At 39.0% G+C, this 21,913-nt stretch overlaps 1 protein-coding gene across 1 annotated transcript; it reads right to left on the minus strand.

Annotated features, from left to right (window-relative positions):
• Positions 1-2,730: 2,730 nt before the first annotated feature.
• On the minus strand, positions 2,731-21,253 carry LOC148115634 (vomeronasal type-2 receptor 26-like). Its single transcript, XM_087885192.1, has 4 exons — positions 21,240-21,253; positions 20,423-20,708; positions 4,066-4,192; positions 2,731-3,632 (listed from the first exon to the last, which is right to left on the minus strand). Exons 1-4 carry the CDS (start codon positions 21,251-21,253, stop codon positions 2,731-2,733), a joined length of 1,329 nt encoding a protein of 442 aa, XP_087741318.1.
• Positions 21,254-21,913: the final 660 nt, after the last annotated feature.

Here is a 21,913-nt window from a genome sequence, read left to right on the forward strand (position 1 = left end):
AATAAAATAAAATAAAATAAAATAAAATAAAATAAAATAAAATAAAATAAAATAAAATAAAATAAAATAAAATAAAATAAAATAAAATAAAATAAAATAAAATAAAATAAAATAAAATGTCAAAATTCCCTGGGGCATTAATCTGAAACAATGGCCCATTACTGACTTCTTCATGATAGCAATAGCAATAGCAGACTTATATACTACTTCACAGTGCTTTGTATATACAAAGCACTGTATGTTACTATATATACAGTATATGGAAATGGAAATGGAAATGGCTATTGAAATGGATATGGACATGGATAAAAAACAGGAACCAATTTTAATATTCATAAGCACATCATTGTCAGATTAGGTGTCTACATGATTTTCCCCCCAAATCATTCAGAATTGTACATATTTTTCTTTTGATTGAAGACTGTAAAAAAAAATAATTTGTCTCATTATTTGATTCAAAGGGATGGAGAAAAAAATTAAAGTTGCTCCTATGTTCATATTGATATTTTATCTATTCTTAATATATGTTATCTGTCTCTCTGTTTTTCTCTTTCTTGATCTCATCTATCTATCTATCTATCTATCTATCTATCTATCTATCTATCTATTTATCTATCTATCTATCTATCTATCTATCTATCTATCTCATTTATCTAACTATGAATGATCTTACATCATCAAGCCAGAATAGATCAATCAAATATAGACAGAATTTGAAATTAACTATCAATGCAGAAAATAAAATATAACACCAGCACACCAACCTATATAGTAACAAAAACACACATCATTAGTCATAGACTTTAATTTAATCTAAAACCATATCAGAATATCTCTGGTCACAGTTTATCTGGCCTGGTTTCAGAATTTTTATATTATTATTATTTGATTTATATGCTGCCCTTCTCTGGAGACTCAGGGCATCTTACAATGCGCTAAGCAATAGCCTTCATACTTTTGTATATTTATATAAAGTCAGCTTATTGCCCCCACAACTGGGTCCTCAATTTACCTACCTTAGAAAGGATGGAAGGCCGAGTAAATCTTGAGCCTGGTGAGATTCGAATCTGCAATAATTGCAGGCAGCTGGTGTTAATAACAGGGTGCTTTAGATCACTATACTACCAAGGCTCTATTATTATTAATGTCATAATATGAATTCAGATTAGGACAATTGAAGGAGATGATTATTTCAGATAGTTTGAGTAGTTTTAGCAACTTTACTACTCAATTAGTATAATTCAATGAATGGAATGGAAAACTTGAAATTAACATCATAAGGATTGGTCGAGTTTTTGGGCCAAGATGGGCTGCCTGTAGTTTACGGACGACCATAGCTGTGTAGCATGCTTATCCTGTGTTACATCAATATTTTCATGGGAGTGCAAAATACTCAGGTATGGCTGCCCATCTGGAAAATAAATATTTTTAAAATGATTTGGCATTGATGATAGACATTTTGGAGGAAATTTCACTTCTTTCAACTGCACTGCAAGCACGCAATACGGACATAATAAAAGCTGAAAAACTGGTGAGAAGATCAGTAAAAGCATTTGAACTGCTAACAAAGGGAAAGGGCCCATACGAAAGAAAAGTTGAAGAATTACCTCAGAAACCTTCAGGAATATAAACTTCATAAAAAAACTATCGATTTACTGGTCTTCATCGAGAAAGACTTTTACAAAGTATCATCAAAAATTTGCAGAAACGATTGATGGACTGTGACCATTTAAAAACTGGGAACCAACTACAAGACACCACAAACAAACTACAGTTTCTACAGTTTTTAGTGCCAGAGTACTGGGATTTCGAGGAAATAGTCATTCCATGAGCAGCAGCTGAAGGACAACTGCACACATTTACTGACATTTTCAGCTACAACATTGACATCAACGACTATAGAGATTTTGTTGAGATTGTCTTAAAAGATCTGAAGAGGTATGCAATTCCTGACAGTATCAAAAAAGCAAACAATATTGTCAGAACAATTGCAGTGAGTTCTGCAGAAGCGGAAAGGGGTTTTTCGAAAATGAACCTGATATGTTCAGAGAGCAGAAGTCGCCTAGCTGTTTCCAATCTAAACAACCTCATAACCATCAGCGTTATTGGACTACCTCTTCCAAAATGGGACCCTATTCCTTCAGTGAAAAATGGTTTAGAGAACACCATCGCTCAGCCAATGATCCGCGCATCAAATGCAAGAAAAGTGGAACTGAGGAGAGTGCCACTGAAATAGCTATGTGGAAAAATCTCAAAGCTAAAGATGACTAACAGTTTTATGTAAGTATTTATGTACCTCTTTTATTGTTTTTTATTGTTTTGTGTACTTTTGTTAATCTTATTTACATATTAAATGGTTAAATTTATATATCATGTTATCTCCTTGTAGGCCATTATAATCATTGCTGCAAGAAGCGACATTGAAGACAACATTTTTATTGCTCTTATGTAAGTATTTGTCTACATCTTAATGTTTTGTGTACTTCGCTTATTATTTAAGAATTTATTGCATGAAATAATTAGTATAACTTCTTTTTGTAGGACAAAAAAGGGCAAAGAAGTGATGTCAACTTGCCCACGCCCACTTGACCAACAAGCCACACCCACCCAGTCACCTGACCAACAAGCCACGCCCACTAATTAAGCCACGCCCACAGAACCGGTAGCGAAAATTTTTAGATTTCACCCCTGATGTAAACTGTACAAAAATAAAACCTAACACAAGGAAACTTAAGGATTTTTTATCATGAGATGTTCTTTGGTGTTCATGTCAGGTCTCAGGATAATAATGTAGCATTTGGGGATAAAGATGCAGCCCAGTAAACCCAGGCCAGAGGCCAGGATGGAGAAGATCTGCACGGCTACCATGTATTTCCCCTTGGTGCTCAGATATGTGGGAACAAAGGAGATCCAAACACTACAAAAAACCAACATGCTGAAGGTGATCAGTTTGGCTTCGTTAAAAGCCCCTGGCAGATTTCGAGCCAGAAATGCCACCAAGAAACAGATGGCAGCCAAAAAACCCATGTAGCCAAGAGCAGAGTAGAACATGGTGACAGAGCCTTCATTGCACTGCAGCAGGATGTGTTCTGGTTGGGAATGAAAGTCAGAATCTGGGAATGGGGGAAAGACTCCCAGCCACATCATACAGAGGCCTACTTGAACACCAGAGCAGGATAAAACAATAGAGTTGGCCAGACTCTTCCCCAGCCATTTCCTCATGCTGCTGCCTGGCTTTGTGGCCAGAAAGGCCACCACCACCATGACAGTCTTGGCCAGCAAGGAAGACACAGCAACTGAGAAAAGAACACTGAAAATGGTTTGTCGAAGGAGACAGGTCATTTTGACGGGGCGACCGATGAATAGAAGGGAAGTCAAGAAAGAAAGCAGGAGCGAAACCAGGAGGATGTAGGTGAGTTCACAGTTGTTGGCTTTGACTATGGGAGTGTCTCGGTATTTCATGAAGATTCCCAGAATAAAGGCGGTGGTTAGGGACAAAGCAATGGCAAAGAAAGCCAGGATGAGTCCCAACAATTCTTGATAGGATAAGAAGCTTATATTTTTGGGGACACATTGATCTCGCTTCTTATTGGAATACTGGTCATCTGGACACTTTTCACAAAGGGCTGCATCTGAGAAAAAAAATGGTTAGCATGAATCTGTTTCTGCAGCTGTAGGAGCATGAAAACCACATCAGAAATCAAATACTGCATTTTCAAAGAATAATATTTCTCCTCAGTGATATTAATATTATACAGCATTAGTTAAAATAATTAAACAGTCTTTTTAAAAGCTGAAGATGAATGTGATTATCAGCTCTCAAAACTTGTCCTCTTTCCCGAAACCAAGCAAGAAAGTAACAACTCAGTAGAAATCAGCAACCTTTCATTATATGTTTTAATGCGCACAACATCATCCAAATTTGGTGATAGTGCCCAATCTTTGAAGTTTGTGGATGCCTTCAAGCAATTTAATGTTTTTCTTGCTTCTTTATCAAATATCCCCCCAAAAACAAGATAGAATATTGATTGTATCTTGATTTTTTTTTTGAGCCACCTACTGTACCTTCTTGCACAGAGAATGTTCCTTCCATACACAGAGAACAGTCATAGCAGCAAACTGGGGCTCCCTCTCTCACAAGCTTGACATAACCTGGGGAGCAACTTTCTCTACATCTTGAATAAGGCACCATCTAAACATAAACAGAAAGATTAGTCAGGGTGATATACTGTATGAATTAGAAGGAATTACTGAAATCAAGTGGCTTCCAAAAGCTCAGGAGCACATTGAGCGAAATCAGTCAAGAAGTAGTGGCATGAACTGTAATTACTCTACTTGCAAGGGGCAAATGAAAGATCATTCTCTTTCTCTATCAATCTCCATTGTAGATCCCAAAACAGACTTACTGCCTTATTTTTTTCCCCAAAGAAAAGTAGTTCCATTACAAAAGGTGTTTCTCCTTAGGGCATGTATGAGAATGCTTACCGTATTTTTCGGACTATAAGACACACCCCAAAAGAGGGTGAAAATTTCAGTGCATCTTATACACTGAACGTAGCCAAAAATGCGAGGCACAGAGGAAGCAATGGTCTTCGGCAATCCCTGCAGCCTGGAACAGCTGATTGGGGGTATTCTGAGAGACCAATCCACCCGCCAATCAGCTGCTCATACTGAATCAGGCTGCAATAATGTGCTGAGGCTGACCTGGCTGTTTGTGCAAGGACTGTCACAGTTTGCAGCAGCAAGGAAAACACAAGTAGAACAGAGGAGTTTCAGTTTCAGTTTTAGAGATCAGCACAGCATGCAGCTTTAGAATAATTGACCTAAGCCACGCCCAGGCTCCATTCATGTTGCTCCCACAGCAAATAATGTTTCAGTTTCCAAACAGCCCTCAACTCTCTCACACACTGACAGGATGCTAGCCAGCTGAATACTGATGGATGCTGGTAGGCAGAGGCAATTTTTTTTTTCTTATTTTCCTCCCCCAAAACTAAGGTGCACTTTATACTCCGGAGTGTCTAATCCACCAAAAAATACGGTATATATTTTTTCTCCATCTTTGCTTTTCATGTTCTGGATTTTTCTCCCAAAGGTGCTTTTTCAAAAGACAACTGATCTTTGTTTTACCTTAAAGACGTTCCACTTTTATGCAATTCAGTGGGCTAAACCTTCATATTCTGGATTTTTCTCACAAAGGTGCTTTTTCAAGACCACTGATCTTTGTTTTCCCTTGAAGACATTCCGCTTCTCATTCCAGAAGCTTCTTCAGTGCTGACTGAATGGTGAAGTATGGAAGGATTTATAATCCTTGCAGTCATCTGGTCGTTAGCAGTCTTTCTGAAAGTTGTTGAGGCCACGTGAAATTTATCTGCGCCCTCAGGGTCACCTGAATAGTGCAAATGGGTGTGGAACCTTCCTGCAATTGCTGAATCTATATCTATATCCTGTTTACAACACAGTCTTTTCAGCGGTTCCAAATCTTTCCATCCTCCACCATTCAGTCAGAACTGAAGAATCTTCTGGAATGATAAGCGAAAAGTCTTCAAGGGAAAACAAAGTCCAGGTGCCTTTTGAAAAAGCACCTTTGATACAACCTGGATGACTGAGAATCTCCATAGACGTTCTGGATTTTCTCTTACTGAAAAGAAGATAAATTTGATGTACTATAAATTATGGCAACATATTTCAGTTTAATAATGTAGATTGCAAATCCCGCAATACAATGCAGCAGATTCCAGTGTGTGATAGATTATTGTAAAACCTCTAAAGTAAAATGATATCTAATGAATTAATGAGGCTTTAAGTTCTCTTATTTGGAAGTGAGGGAATTGAAGGGTAACTCAACTGGCCTCAATAAGATTTACTTCTGAGCAGAAAAATTTCCACATATGGAGATAAATAGAAGAGCAAAATCCAAGCAGCCTCAACTACTTTGTTAAATAAAGTTGGCCATTGGATGGTGCTTTGATTGACAGATATCTTGACTTCCGAGGAGGCTTGTCTTTCTACAGTCCCAATTTTCACCCCTGCGTCTGATTTGTTCAAAACTGATGTCCACTGCATGATATCAAAGTCACCAACAGGAACTCCATTTTCATCAAAAGAAATCCCATCTCGGGAAATATTGTGATGTTGGAAGTTTCTCAGGAACCTATGAAGCTGCAGGAAAAAAAACATTCCAATTTGAGCCTTTATTCAATATTTTTCTTGCTATTATTCCGGATTGGAGGTACTCTGAATAATTTAACCTCTTCAAATCATCACTACAGTCTGAAACAGATTGATTCAGCATTTCATGGGAAGCTTCTTTCAGTCATTCTCCTGTATTTTACAGTTCTTTTTCAAATATTTATAGAAGAGAAGAGAAGAGAAGAGAAGAGAAGAGAAGAGAAGAGAAGAGAAGAGAAGAGAAGAGAAGAGTTGAAAGGGACCTTGGAGATCTTCTAGTCCATCCCCCTGCTTAGGCAGGAAACCCTACACAACTTCAGACAAATGGCTATCCAACATCTTCTTAAAAAGGTCCAGTGTTGGAGCATTCACAGCTTCTGGAGGCAAGTTGTTCCACTGATTAATTGTTCTAACTGTCAGGAAATTTCTCCTTAGTTCTAAGTTGCATCTCTCCTTGATTAGTTTCTACCCATTGCTTCTTGTCCTGCCCTCAGGTGCTTTGGAGAATAGCTTGACTCCCTCTTCTTTGTGGAAACCCCTGAGATATTGGAACACTGCTATCATGTCTCCCCTAGTCCTTCTCTTCATTAAACTCAATTCCAGCAACCGTTCTTAATATGTTTTAACCTCCAGTCCTCTAATTATCTTTGTTGCTCTTCCCTGCTCACTTTCTAGAGTCTCAACATCTTTTTTACATTGTGGCAACCAAAACTGGATGCAGTATTCCAAGTATGGCCTTACCAAGGAATTATAAAGTGTTATTAACACTTCCTGTGATCTTGATTCTATCCCTCTGTTTATGCAGCCCACAACTGTGTTGGTTTTTTTGGCAGCTGCTGCACATTGCTGGCTCACATTTAAATGGTTGTCCTCTAGGATCTTGAGCAAGGTACCACATATACTGTACCTGTGCACTTTGTTTTTCTTGCCTAAATGTAGAACTTTACTTTTTTCTCCATTGAATTTCATTTTGTTAGATAGCGCCCAACGTTCAAGTCTGTCAGGATCCTTCTGTATCTTAAGCCTATCTTCCAGAGTGTTGGCTATTCCTGCCAGCTTGGTGTCATCTGCAAATTTGATGAGTTCCCTATCTATCCCCTCATCCAAGTAATTCATTATCTCACATTCTTGAAAACATGGAATAGATAACACCACCATCAGGTGGCTTTGTAACTGGCTAACAAATTATATTCAAGATGTAGTCCTCTGGGGAACCTCATCCACATGGAGGAAAGTAAGCAATGTGGTTCCCCAAGTTTCCATTTGAGGCCCAGCACTCTTCAACATCTTCAAAAAAGATCTATGTGAGGGAATTGAAGGGGAACTCATCACATTTGCAGATGACACTAAGCTGGCAGGAATAGCCAACACTCCAGAAGACAAGCTCAAGATCCAAAAAGATCTTGACAAATTGAACATGGTCCCCTACCTAACGAAATGTAATTCAACTTAGATAAAAGTAAGGTTTTACACTTATTCAACAAAAACCAACAGTATAGGTACAGACTACGTGTCAAGATTCTGAAAGATGCCCTAATTAATTCATGCGCCATGATCCAAACTTCAAGGAAATATATTCATTTATTAGGAGCACCATTCCGGCAATACTCGGATGCAGTTAGGACTGATGCTACGTAGATTTACGTTCCCCTATGACCCTGTCTCTCCCCTCCTCTCTGGCATGTCATAAATCACATTCTCCAATTAACCACTTTGGCTGGCTGTGAAACCTAACACCCTCCTTCTGATTGCGGTGAGAAAGAATGTATGGAATTCACTCCAGTTCTTTCTCCCTCCTGCTCATGGCAACTTGAAAGCTTTGTAAGTTGACACTACAGGAAATTTGGCTTAATGCCAGTAACTGTGAGAAGGATCTTGGAGTCCTAGTGAACAATCACTTAAATATGAGCCAACAATGTGTGGCAGCAGACAAAAATGCCAATGCAATCCTAGGCTGCATTAATAAAGGGATAGAATCCAAATCCCATGAAGTTCTAATATTGCTTTACAAAGCCTTAGTAAGACCACATTTATAATACTGCATCCAGTTCTGATCAACACAATATAAAAAAGATATTGAAACACTGGAAAGACTTTAGAGATGAGCAACAAAAATGATTAGGGAGCTGAAGGCTAAAACATACCAACAACAATTACAGCAGGGGTAAAATCCTACTAATTTGGACCGATTTGGGTGAACCGGTAGGGATGATTGGCATCAGTTCGCCGAACCATAGCAATCATCACTGGTGGCCCACACATGCCCACTCGCCTCTTCCAGCTCTCTCGCCCCTTCTGGCTCACTCACTGCTTCTGGCTGCTCAGCCCACCCACCCACTCCCACCGTATGTAAGTTCCCTTTGCCATGCAGCCCAGCTACTTTCCTCACCAGTCACCTCTCCTGCTCAGCTCACCAAAGGTAACCAATGCATGCCGCCTGCTCATCTTTCGACTTGGGTTGGGTGCCACGGCCCGGGCCCAGGAACATGTGATTCCCAGAGTCCTTGCAGCTGCCACCCACTCACTGCCTGCCTTGACCGGGTCAGGGAATGCATCATTTCCTGGCTCCGGCCTTGTCCCTGAGCGGCTGCCCACTCTCCTTTTGCCACATTATGTGTCCTTAACTTAAAGGAAGGCAAGCCAGGGCTGAGACATCGCCACTGGGCTGAATGGCAGCGTGCATCTTGCCTCCCCCCCCTTGTCGCAAGATGCCTGCAGCTGCAGCCTCTTTTTTTTTTTTGGTGCTCCTGTAGGTGCTTCTTGTCACAAAAGATGCAGCAGCTGCAGGCTTCTTGTAGCAGAGCCGCTCTCCTTCTTAAACATGTCGCTGCCATCGCCACTCTGTTCCATGTGCTGGGTGCACATGCACACATCATTTACTTATTCCTTCAGCATTTATCAGTGGTGTGCGCATGTGCATGGAACAGGGTGGCAATGGCGGCAGCACATTTAAGAAAAGGAGCAGCTTCCTGTAACTTTCGCTACAACAAGACTGCAGCTGCTGCATCTTTGTCTAAAATGTTGCAGGGTCACCTGCTCTATTTGTGGGTTGGACTAGAAAAACCTCTGAGGTCCTTTCAAACTCTTATTATTCTATGTTTTATGAAGCAGCAAAACCTATGTTTTGCTGCTTCACTATCACAGTCCATCAGAGGCAAGACCATTTGCAGATATGGGAAAACATGTAATGGGAGAAGAGGGAGAATACAATTTTGCCCTCAGACCTGATGAAGATGAAGTTATGGAGTTAGCTAGCAAAATTCAATCTTAATCCAGAAAAAAAAAATCCAGCTGAATTCCTTAGCTTGGAGATCACAATAAAGGTTGAGGATTGCTGGAATATTCTGATGCTTGTTTAGTTTTGAAAATTACGTTGTCACCATAGAGCTATTTCTGTCACAAAAGCATCCCAAACTAGCACAGGTTGTTTAACTTTGGAAGATTTTTCTCTATCATCTCTCTCTAACTCACTGTCAGGGTTCCAAGTAATACGCCCATAGCAAACAGGACTCTGAGGCAAGCAGGTTCCTCAAACATCAGTTTTATTGGACATATCATATAGGCATAGGCTGGTGAAAACTGATTCTAAATGTTTCCATAGTTTTCACCTAATTAAAAGTAAAAGTTTTCCTCCCCTTTCCAAACAACCAGTCACATGGTCCAATCAAGGTGTCATCCGGTTGCCTGGTGACTTCACTCATCCTCCCTCCGGCCATTGGTGGGAATGTCCTTGGTTCCCAGGAAAAAGTATTTTGTTTTGGCTACAAAACTCCAGCTATCTCTATTCCTCCCCTCCCTCTCTATCCCTCAGCTCCAATGTGGCAACACTGAAAAATCAAAATGCCTTGGTCAGGTCAGCTTCAGGATTGACACCCACTCTCAAATACCACAAGCTGGGCAACTGCTCTTTGGAATATCTCACCCCTTTCTACATCTAATTTAATATTGAGGAATTGGAAGGGGAGACAATGTAACCTCAAAAGAGAAGACTTACCTGCCATGGCTGTACAATCTGGGGTGGTTGATGATCTCCAACTTGCATTCTCCTCTTCCTCCGTTGGGAGGAAGAGGCAGCACTGAGGACCCAGGCCACAATTTGAATTATTTGGGAAATACTGGAGGAATCCTGAGACAGGATTCTTGCAATCACATCATTGGGTGGGAATTCCCAATTCTCTTTTTCTCTGCATTTTTTCCAGATTTTCTTAGATAATACAGGACTTGAATAAGAACATTGAAACACTTCCTTTCCATACAACGAGACCATGGATGCATAAGAATTAATGTCATCATACTGAGTCCTTCTCTTTGTCTGGATGAGGAAGGAAAACAAAGCATATTTATTTTGGAGATCAACCAAGAGGTCAAAAGTACTTACACTTAAAGCTGTCAAAGTTGTTGCAATCCACACCCTTCCCACAATGGATCTATCAATCGTTTTTATTATTGTTGCTAAGATTCCTGAGGCCTGAAAATCCAGTTGGCATACTATAATTTTTATTTGACTCTTGATAAGAGAAAGTAATATTTTCCATTTTTCTTGCATGAGAGTTCCTCCAGCACTTGTCGGCAGAATTGCTTCTGGGACGATTCCTGAGAGGACAATGCAAATCCCATTTTCTAGAGCGAGAACTTCCAAGCGTCTTTTGAATTTTTCTCCTTTTTCATTGTCCTGAGAAAGGAGGCCGATCCACGTCCATTGGAAGTGCAGGAGCAGCTGGACGATTGCTGAGTCAGGAGGTTCTTGATTTGGGGTCATCCGATATGAAAAAGGAAAATGATGATTTTGCTCAGCTGTCTGGTTGATGACATTATAGTTGATCTAAGATAAATGAGAAGGTATTGGTAGTGTAGGATGTTAACACCCACCCCATCCTAGGAACATGAGATATTTTAGAAAATATTAAAAGGAAAGAATATTTCTCATAAAATGGATGCAGAAACTCAGCCCCCCACCTTTGTCAATGGGCCATTAAGGCCTGAGACAGTCTATTCTACATAACAAAGATTTACCTGCTTCAGGCAGAACCATAATAGCAATTCCAAAGACCTTTCATTACATCACCATCCAGCAAGGCTCAACCAATAATGGACTCAAACACAATTTACATTGTTGCCCCTGTATGCCCCCATGGGAGTCTGACAACCAATCAGAATAAAGCTCAAATTCAAAATCCCAGAGAGGGCATAAAACTCAGGCACTCTCAGCATCTCTTCCCTTTTTTTCTTCACCCAACATCATCAAGGCAGGTGATCCTGTCCACCGTTAGTACCACCTTTCCAAGCAACTTCCTTGAATCCTGAGTCTTTCCCCCCACCTTGGAACTGAACCCAGAAGGATATTTCTTCCAACAGTAGTTTGTGCCAGTTTTAATGATAAAAGTCAGATGGTAAATCTAAGGGCCTTTCCACACTGCTGAGAGATGTTTCAAATGAGAACTGCATGAATTTTGCTGGTTCTCTGGATGTTCTGTCCTGTTGTCTTGTATGCTGCCTTTGAAACCAGGGAGCTCTGAATTATCTGTGGGTGATGTTCATTGGAGGTCCTCATAGAGCACACCCTTCTGTCACATTAGAAATCTGTGGGTCACTCATCCACTCAGTCAATTAGTCAATCAGAATAGAGCTGGAAAGTCTTCTAGTCCAACCACCTGCTCATGCAGGAGACCCTAGTCCAGGGGTATCAAACACAAGACCCGAGGGCTGGATCTGGCCTGCAGGGTGCTTAGATCTGGCCTGTGTGGCCGCCCTTGAAATAGCAAAGGACCAGCCCACAGTGCCTCTGCCAGTGAAAATGGAGTTAGAGAGGGCCGGGCATGGCCCTCCCGAGCTCTGTTTTGGCAGCTAGAGGGTTGCAGGAGATTCCCAGCCAAAAATAAAGCTTGCGAGGGCCATGCATGCCCCCTCCGAGCTCTGTTTAAGCTGGCAGAGGGTTGCAGGAGGCCGTCCCAGATGAAAAAAGATCTCGGGAGCCCATTTTCGCTGGCAGAGCATTCAGGCCACGGCAGGTTCCCCTGACACAAGTGACATCATGCTGCCCATTCCCACCTTGGCCATGCCTCCGCCCAAAGTCAGACACAACCTGGATGTGGCTCTCAATGAAATCGAGTGACATCCCAGCCCTAGTCCAACCCCCTGCTCAAGCAGCAGAACCAAGACCATTTTACACAAGTCTCTTCTTAAAAAACCCAGTGATGAAGCACCCAAAACTTCTAAAGGCAATCTGTTCCAATGATTAATTATCCTCAAAGCCTTAATTCCAGGTTGCTTCCCTCCTTGATTAGCTTCCATCCATTGCTTCTTGTCCTGCCTTCTGGTGCTTTGGAAAATAAATTGACCTCCTCCTCTTTATGGCAGCCTCACAAATACTGGAAAACTGCTATACACTCATTGAATATCTTTTTAAACTGACAAACATATTAATTTCTCATAGATTATTACGGCTTACTTGATTGTTTTGTATGTTGGGCTTGAAATATTGTTACAACCCCCCTCAGGAATTTGTTTAATATTGGTGTATTATTTCATTGTCTTCATTCATATAATTGATTTCAAATCATTCTATATAAACTCTTTAATTGGCTGAATTTCTTTCAGACATTTGAAATGCAGAACTCAGTTTAATAACCTCCCTTAAAAAAAAACCCCAAATCAACTGGCATTTTGCCAAGCTCCAGTTCAAAATAGGAAAGAATATTATGACATACTTTCTTCTGTGTTGTACATTAATCATTGTTGTTAGTTGTGAAGTCATGTCTGACCAGGGGTGAAATGTAAAATGTGTTACTACTGGTTCTGTGGGCGTGGCTTGGTGGGCGTGGCCAACTTTTTTTAAAAAAAACTTTTCAAATGCAAAAAAATGTTTTGAAAAGCCTCTGCCGATCAGGCAACTCAGCTGGGATCGTCAGAGAGACTTTTAAAGCATTTTTTTCTGCAAACTCTTCAGCGGAAGAGGTGGTTAAAAAACTGCTTTGAAAAGGCTCTGACGATCCCAGCTTTGTTGCCTGATAGAGGCTTTTTAAAGCATTTTTTTAAACCACCTCTTCCCCGGAAGAGGTTGCAGAAAAAAAATGCTTTGAAAAGCCTCTGACGATCTCAGCTGAGCTGCGCGATCATCAGAGGCTTTTTTTTTTTACTTTTAAAAGCATTTTTTTTTGGCGGAAGAAGTTGTAAAAAAAATGCTTTTAAAAGTAAAAAAAAAATGCTTCTGATGATCATGCGGCTCAGCTGGGCATGGTGGTGGTGGGGTGAGCAGGGATTTTCGGGTGATCCAGTCCTAACCGGGAAGCATTTCACCTCTGTGTCTGACCCATCGTGACCCCATGGACAATGTTTCTCCAGGCCTTCCTGTCCTCTACTATCCTCTGGAATCCATTTAAGCTCACACCTACTGCTTCAGTGATTCGATCCAACCACCTCGTTCTCTGTCGTCTCCTTCTTCTTCCTTACCCAGTGTTAGGCTCTACTCCAGTGAGTCCTTCCTTCTCATTAGGTGGCCAAAGTATTTGAGCTTCATCTTCAGGATCTGGCCTTCTAAAGAGCAGTCAGGGTTTATCTCCTCTAGGAAAGTGGTCACCAACTGATGGTCCATGGACCACTGGTAATCCTCAGAAAAATTATTTGCATTTTTTATATTTCACTAAATCAGGGGTACTCAAACTACGGCCCCTGGGTCGGATACGTGCAATGAACATTTGTGTTGCTGCAGAATCTCCCCCTTTGGGGTCTTCTTGTGTGGGTCAGAGCGGGGAAGAAATTCTGACTTGTCTGTTTCAGCCTCCTGGTGCGAGGCTTTGGGTGAAGGCTGGAGGGAAGTGCCGATGGTGGCGAAGATCCGGAGGGCCTTGTTCCAGAGAGACTGCATCATGGCCTAGAATTGGCTGACCATCTCAGTCTGCTGAGCCTCCAGGTACCAGTAACTGGCCTTGTACTCCCGCAGGTATTCCCTCTGCTTGGAAAGCCTATGCTCGTAGTCCTCAGTGAGGTGCTTCTGCTGAGCCTCCTCGGTCAGATTGAATTTGAACTGAGCCAGATGTTTTGCCAACTCTTTCTCATGGTGGCTGCTTAGCTCCAACAACTGCTTCCTGTTGGGGCCCTAAGGAACTCAGGCGGGTAGGTGAGGAGTGGCAAGTAGAGGCTGGCAAGGCATCCCTCGATGTGAGTGACATCAAGTTGGCCACACCCACCCAGCCGGTCATTTGGCAGATCATATTAGTGGTCCGCGGGATTTAAAATTATGAATTTAGTGATCCCTGAGGTTCAAAAGGTTGGGGACCCCTGCTCTAGGACTAACTGGTTGATCACCTTGCAGTCCAAGGGACTCGCAGGAGTCTTCTCCCGCACCATAGTTCAAAGGCCTCAGTTCTTTGGCACTCAGCCTTTTTTATGTACACTATTTTTTTTTATTGAAAAGTTTTAAAATATTTTACAGACAAATCCCCCTCCCTTCCTCCACCCCTTCCCCTCTCCCTCCCCCTCCCCAACTTCCCAGAGCAAAATACAGGGTATTGCATTTAACAAAACATAATCTAACATAAGCAAACTAACTATAAGCTCTTAACTTCCCCTTACTCTTTAACTCCGCCATAGGTACTAAAATATCAAAAGAAAAAGAAAAATCATCTAAATATTTCATTCATAAGCTATTTGCAACTTTTTAGTCCCATATTTGTTTTGTATATAGTCAATCCATCTTCTCCATTCCATTACATATCTTTCATTCGAACGATCCTTCAAATATGCAGAAATATTAGCCATCTCCGCCAAATTGGCTACTTTTAATGTCCATTCTTCAATAGTAGGTATTTCTTCCTTCTTCCAATATTGCACCACCAAAAGTCTGGCTGCCGTTATTAAATTCAAAATCAAATTAGTCTCTATAACTGTACATCCTTCAATTATACCCAATAAAAACAACTGTGGAGTAAATTTTATATTCCTTTTAAGAATATTTTGTATAATCCACCATATCTTAATCCAAAATGCCTTAATTTTCTTACATGTCCACCATACATGAAAATACGTTGCATCATCACATTTACATTTCTAACACGTAGGTTGTAAACTCAGGTACATACAGGCTAACTTTTGGGGGTCTAAATGCCATCTATAAAACATTTTGTAGAAATATTCTCTTAAATTTTGGGCTTCAGTAAACTTCACATTTCTAACCCATATTTTCTCCCATACATCCATAGATATTGATTCCCCAAAGTTTTGTGCCCATTTTATCATACAATCCTTCACTAACTCAGTTTCTGAATCTATTTCTATCAGTGCATTATACAACCTTTTAATATGCATTGGACTTTGATCTCTAATTTGTTTTATTAAGTTTTCTTCATTTTGCAAAATGCCAATTTTCTGATCTTCTTTCCACCTAGTATACAATTGCCTATACTGAAAACAGGTTTGAATTTTCCTTTCTTCCTTTAATACCTCTAAAGATTTTAATTGCAATATACCTCTTTCCAGAATAAGAAGCTCTTTATAAGTAGTCACATCTTGTTTCTGCTCCACACTTATATTCTCTATCATATGTCTAGGTATTGTCCAAACAGGTAATTTATTATTTAATTTATATTGATATTTTTTCCATACACGTAATAATGCATTTCTTAATATATGACTTTTAAAATTCTTACCCATCTTTTTATCATATAGTAAATATGCATGCCATCCATATAAGAAATCATACCCTTCAATATTCAATATTCTCTCTTCTGTTAGATTAATCCAATCACTAATTGCTGAGAGCACAGCTGCCTCATAATACAATCTTAAATTAGGCATTTTGAGACCTCCTCTTTCACGTATATCTTACATTATTTTTCGTTTTATTCTTGGTCTCTTTCCTGCCTACACAAAATTAGTAATACCCTTCTGCCATTCGTTCAAATTTCCATCTTTTTTCAGTATTGGTATCATTTGGTAAAGAAATAAAAACTTTGGCAAAATATTCATCTTTACTGCAGCTATCCTTCCCAGCAATGATAATTGCAATTTTTTCCAACTTTCCATCTCTCTCTGAATTTTTTGCCACAGTACTTCATAATTACACTTATATAATTTCGCATTTGATGTTGTAATATAAACCCCTAACCTTCTTAACTGATTCAAATCCTGTTATCCTTTCAATTTCTTCTTTTTGACTTGTAACCATATTTTTAATTATTATCTTTGTTTTCCCTACATTAATTTTAAATCCAGAGACTTGTCCGTATTGGTTAATTATGTCCATTAAACCTATAACCGTCAGAGTCACAACCAGGTCGTCTGCGAATGCTCGTACCCTGTAATCCTCATTCCTAATTTTAATTCCCCTTATTTTATCTGAACCACGTATTTTATTCAACAAAAATTCCAGAGTCAAAATAAACAATAATGGAGATAAAGGACATCCTTGTCTTGTTCCGTTTTCTATATTAAAAATTTCCGTTAAACTACCATTAATTATTACTTGTGCTGTTTGTTGCTGATATATTGCCTTAATAGACTGTATAAAATACTCTCCAAATTGCATCTTTTCAATTATTTTCAATAAAAAATTCCAGTTCAATCAATCAAAAGCTTTTTCCGCATCTAAAAATATAAGCACCGCAGGGACCTGGTTGTTTTTTCCCAAATACTCTAATATATTAACTATTTGTCTTACATTACTCCTCATATATCGCCTATTAATGAAACCAGTTTGGTCATTGTGAATCATTTGTTGCATAACTGGCCTATTTGCCAATATTTTAGTAAAAATCTTGTAATCTGTATTTAACAGATATAGGCCTGTAGTTTTTTGGCTGAATATGATCTTGGTCTTCCTTTGGCATCAGTGAGATAAATGCTGTTCTCCAAGAAGGAGGCATTTGTCCTCCAGTTTGTATTTTATTAAATAATTCTTTAAGTGATTCAGCCATTTCTACATGCAGTTTTTTATAATAAACTGCTGTCAGCCCATCTGTCCCGGGGGCTTTTCCCACCTTCAATTATTTAATTACTAAAATAATTTCCTCAACAGTTATCAATTGATTCAAACCTTCCCTTTGTTCTTCTGAGATTATAGAAATATTCTCCCTCTGTAAATATTTATCTATATCTATACCTTGAATCTTATCTCTAGTATACAACTTCGTATAGAATTCTGAAAATGCTTTTTTAATCATATTTTGCTGGTACACCTCTTTACCCTTATATTCTATTTTCTCTATAGTACGTAGCTTTTGTTTTTTCCTAAGCAAATATGCCAACCATCTGCCTGGTTTATTCGCATTACAAAAGGAATTATGTTTGGCATATTGCAAATTAGTTGCCACCTGGTCTGCCATCAACATATTAAATTGTCCTCGCAGTAAGTTAATTGCTTCTTTTGTTTTCTTATCAATTGGGTTTAAAATTAATACTTGCTCTTTATTTTTTATTTCTCCTTCCGTTTCCTTTCCTGTTTACATCTATATTTATTTTTCAAATAAATTAAAGTATCTCTCATATATGCTTTACTTGCATCCCAAACCATCTCCATAGGCGTACCTTTATGCAAATTCATAACAAAAAATTATTTCATAAATTGTTTACATTCTTTCACATTTTCCTCATATCTAAACAAATTTTCATTCAGCCTCCAGGACCTCCTGGGTGCCTTTTCATATTCTAATTCCATCCAAACCAGACTATGATCTGTTAATGTTCTTGGACATATCTTTGTTTTCTTCACCCTGGAAAAGAATTCATTAGAAATTAATATAAAATCAATCCTGGAAAATGACTGATGTCTGTCAGAAAAGAAAGTAAAATCTTTCTCTTCTCCATTCCTTTCACGCCAAATATCTCTCAACTCCATATTCTCCATCATATCAAAAAAAGATTTAGGCAATCTAGCACATGTTTGAATATTTTGTAGAGATCCTCTTTTGTCCTTTTTAATATCCAAAACTCCATTCCAGTCTCCCATCATTATATGTGTTTTATAATTCCACTGTATTAATTTAGCATGTAAAGTCTTACAAAAACTTTCTTGTTGCTGGTTTGGTGCATATAGTCCAATCAATAATGTTTTTTTCCCCTTCTGTTAAGATTTCAATTGCAATATATCTTCCTTGTGGGTCTGCTTCAATTAATTTAAGCCTTTAAGCCTTTATATATATATATAACTATACCATTTTTCTTCTCCGGTGCAGATGCTATAAAATGTGTCCCCAATCTTGCATTTGTTAAATATTTTTGATCTTGCATTCTAATATGTGTCTCTTGTAGGCATATAATGTCATTTTTATACTGCTTCAGATAATGAAATATTTTCCTCCTCTTTTGCGGTGAGTTTAATCCATTGACATTCCAAGTTAGAAATTTACTTGTCATTTTTGGCACTTTGAAGCTTTCCAAGCATTAGCTGAAGGTCATCTTTCACTTTGATCTTTGGCCTAACCCCTCCCACTGCTTCTGATTTTGTAGTTTCTTCTGCTTTGATCTGAGCTTGCTGCACCTTTAATTTTTCTTGGCGTTTCTTTGCTGCTTGAGTCTGTCTTTGATCCCTCGGCTCCTCTACTTTGCCAAATAACTCCATATCTTGGGCAGAGCTCATAAGTTGTAGTAAATCTTCTTCAACAATCAAAGCCCCTCCTTGAGCCCCTCCTTGAGTCTCTGCCTGAGCCTGAGTAATTTCTTTCACTCCCATTCTTGTTTCCTCTATTTCCTTTCTTCTTCTGGTTTCTGGAGAAGAAGAACCTCCAGCCTTTAATACATTAAAGTAAAAATCCCTTGCCTTCCATAATGTATTAAGACGGAATCTCTGTCCACCAATAATCCACCACCAATCCAGTTGGAATCTCCCATCTATACTGTATCTGATGTTTTCTGAGTTCATCCACCAGAAAAGCATAGTCCTTCTTTGCTCTCAACATTTTAGGAAGGATTTCTTTTAATGTTAAAACTTCTTGCCCTGCCACTTGAAGTTTATTTTTGTAGGAAGCCTGCAATATCATATTTCTTAGCCTTCTTGTTGTAAAGTAAATTACAATGTCTCTTGGTAAATTTCTTTGCCTGGCCACCCATGAATTAATGCAATAAATTTTATCCATTTGCCAATCCAGATCCTCCTTTCTTTCTTGAATTATCTGTGCAAAGGCTTCTGCCAAAATCTCTCTCAAGTTCTCTTGGGTATTTTCTTTCAGGCCTCTTATTCTTATAGCAAATTCCATCGATCTATATTGTATCATCATCACCTCTGAGTCTGCTTTTTCTATCTGAATCTGCACCTCTCCCATTCTATTCTCCAAATTCACGTTTGATTGATTAACTTCCTCTAATCTTTCATCTAACCCTTCAATATGGCTTGCCAAACTTTTAAATGCAAAAATAATATCTTCTCTAATTGCCTTATTTCGAGCTTGAATTTCATCCTTAATTTCTGTCACTTCTCCAGTTACTTCATCCATTTTATCAGTCACCACTTTTATTTTTTCATCAAGAACAGAAGTAATTTTTTTCCTCTAAAGAGAAGGCTTGCAGCTTGAAGGCTTGCTGCAAGGCTTCCAGGGATAAAACTTGTGGTTCTGCTGTCAAAGATTGTGGTTTGGGGGTGGAATAGGGGAACTCACAGTAATTTTATCCCCAGCAATCTTTATTTGCTTAGAAGCCATTTTCCAATTTTCAGATCCAGATTAAAACTTTTACAACAACCAATCCCAGAAATGAACTCAGTTTCCAATTAGTTTCAGTCCTCAGTAAATTTAAATTTCTCTACAGTCCAATTTAATTCTTCTTTCTTTTGAAACAAATTCTGTTTATTAGCAGCAGAGACTGTCAGCGCAGATAAGTACTTTGAAGTTAACTTTCGTTACCACACCCAAATAAGGCTGTGTAAGGAGATATACTTTTTATTCTATGATTCTATGGAAAAAAAATCTCTTTTCCATTGGTCACTAAATTTTCAAAATGTTTAAAAGTCACTGATTCAACTCTCATACATTGTTTGACAAAGTCTAACTTTTCAAACGTCATAATTTTCAAAATTCCCAATGGTCACACCCAGACTTTTTCTACTACCAGAGGCCTGCTGGCCACATAGCCCAAAGCCAAAATATGTATATTCATAGAATGGTGGACTGCAACCAGTTTAAAAACTGATTCTGTGAGCGCACACTTTGCATTTGTGTACAGCGCTCAAAATACACCAATATCAAGCTCTATAGCTTACCTTCTAGTGCTGCCTTCTAGGCAAATCTGAACATTTTACAACCCAGAATTAATTTCTTCGGCTTTATACCTGTGGAATTTTATAGATGCTCAAGACATTGGAAATATGATCAAAGAGTTCAGCATCCATCTCTTCAAGAATCGCCAGCAGGTTCTTTTGTCTTCCACATCTGTAGTTTGGGACATTCTCCTGTCCTGTAGACAGCACATCCAGCATAGCCTCATAGGTTATCCTTGCAGTGAAAAAGTTCTCATACATGTTGTAGCCCAGGGTGATGTTGGGTAAGAGCCTTGAATTCTGGTTGACTTCATGAACAGACAACAAGAAGGGCAGAATGTGGTAGAAGGTGTTCTCACTGCAATGTAAAAAATTTCATCATCTTTTTTTGCTCTATATCAATGATTTATGTGAACAACTTAAAAGGAATTGCATTCTTTTTGCCAATGACGTACAATTATTCAATTCTACAGATAATTCTGTTGTTTTCCAAAGTGGTCTCGACTATGTTTCTGAATGGTGTCTGAATGGTCATCTATTTGGCAACTTCAAATTTCAATTCATAAATGCTCTGTCTTATATATTAGTAAACATAATCAGAATGCCAAGTATAAGAAAAGTGGCATTGATCTAGCACAGTGGTCACCAACTGGTGGTGGCTGCTTAGCTCCAACAACTGGGGCCCTAAGGGGCCCAGGTGGGTAGGCGAGGAGTGGCAAGTAGAGGCTGGCAAGGCACCCCTTGACGTGAGTGACATCAAGCTGGCCACATCCACCCAGCCAGTCATTAGGCAGATCATATTTGCGGTCCGTGGGATTTCAAATTATGAATTCAGTGGTCCCTGAGGTCCAAAAGGTTGGGGATCTCTGATCTAGCAGATGACCCTCACCTTGTTAAGGACATAGGTGTACTTACTGTATCTCTGACAATTTATGCTCCAATGCTAACTGTAACAGCATTGCTAAAAAAGCATTAAGAGTTGTAAGGTTAATTTGATGAAGCTTTTTTTTCTGGAAACATTGTATTGCTCATTAGAGCTTATAAAACTTATGCTAGACCAATCTTAGAGTATTGTTCAACTGTTTGGAATCTCCACCATATATCTGACATCGGTACAATTGAGTGGGTTCAGGAGTACTTCACGAGAAAAGTCTTGCACAATTCTTTTCACAATAGAATTCCCTATGTTACTAGGCTCAAATTTCTCAGTTTGGATAATTTAGAACTGCGTCCCTTGTGGCCAGGCCTAGGTACTGCATCCAATATTAAACAGTAATATTTTACCTGTAAATAACTTTTTCTGTTTAATCACAATAATATGTCGGCGAACACCTTAAATTCCATGTAAATCGTTCTAAACTTTACTGTAAAAATATGATTTCTGTAACAGAGTTGTCAAAGTCTGGAATGCCCTACCTGATTCAGTTGTCTCAGCTACAAATTTTCACAGTTTCAGTCACAAATTGACTTCCATTGATCTTACTTCATACTTAAGTGGTCAGTACGGAGAGCATGCATAAGTGCACTAATGTGCCTATCGTCCAGGGGTAAAATTCAGTAGGT

The sequence above is a fragment of the Pantherophis guttatus genome, chromosome 2 (assembly GCF_059756535.1).
Source record: "Pantherophis guttatus breed Tessera chromosome 2, ASM5975653v1, whole genome shotgun sequence".
In the NCBI taxonomy this organism is placed as follows: Eukaryota; Metazoa; Chordata; class Lepidosauria; order Squamata; family Colubridae; genus Pantherophis; species Pantherophis guttatus.

Coding starts and splice junctions, on each gene's coding strand:
- LOC148115634 (XM_087885192.1), bottom strand. Junction 4,193..20,422: donor GCATCTATAAAATTCCACAG/GTATAAAGCCGA, acceptor GTTTATGTTTAG/ATGGTGCCTTATTCAAGATG. Junction 3,633..4,065: donor AACATTCTCTGTGCAAGAAG/GTACAGTAGGTG, acceptor TTTTTTTCTCAG/ATGCAGCCCTTTGTGAAAAG.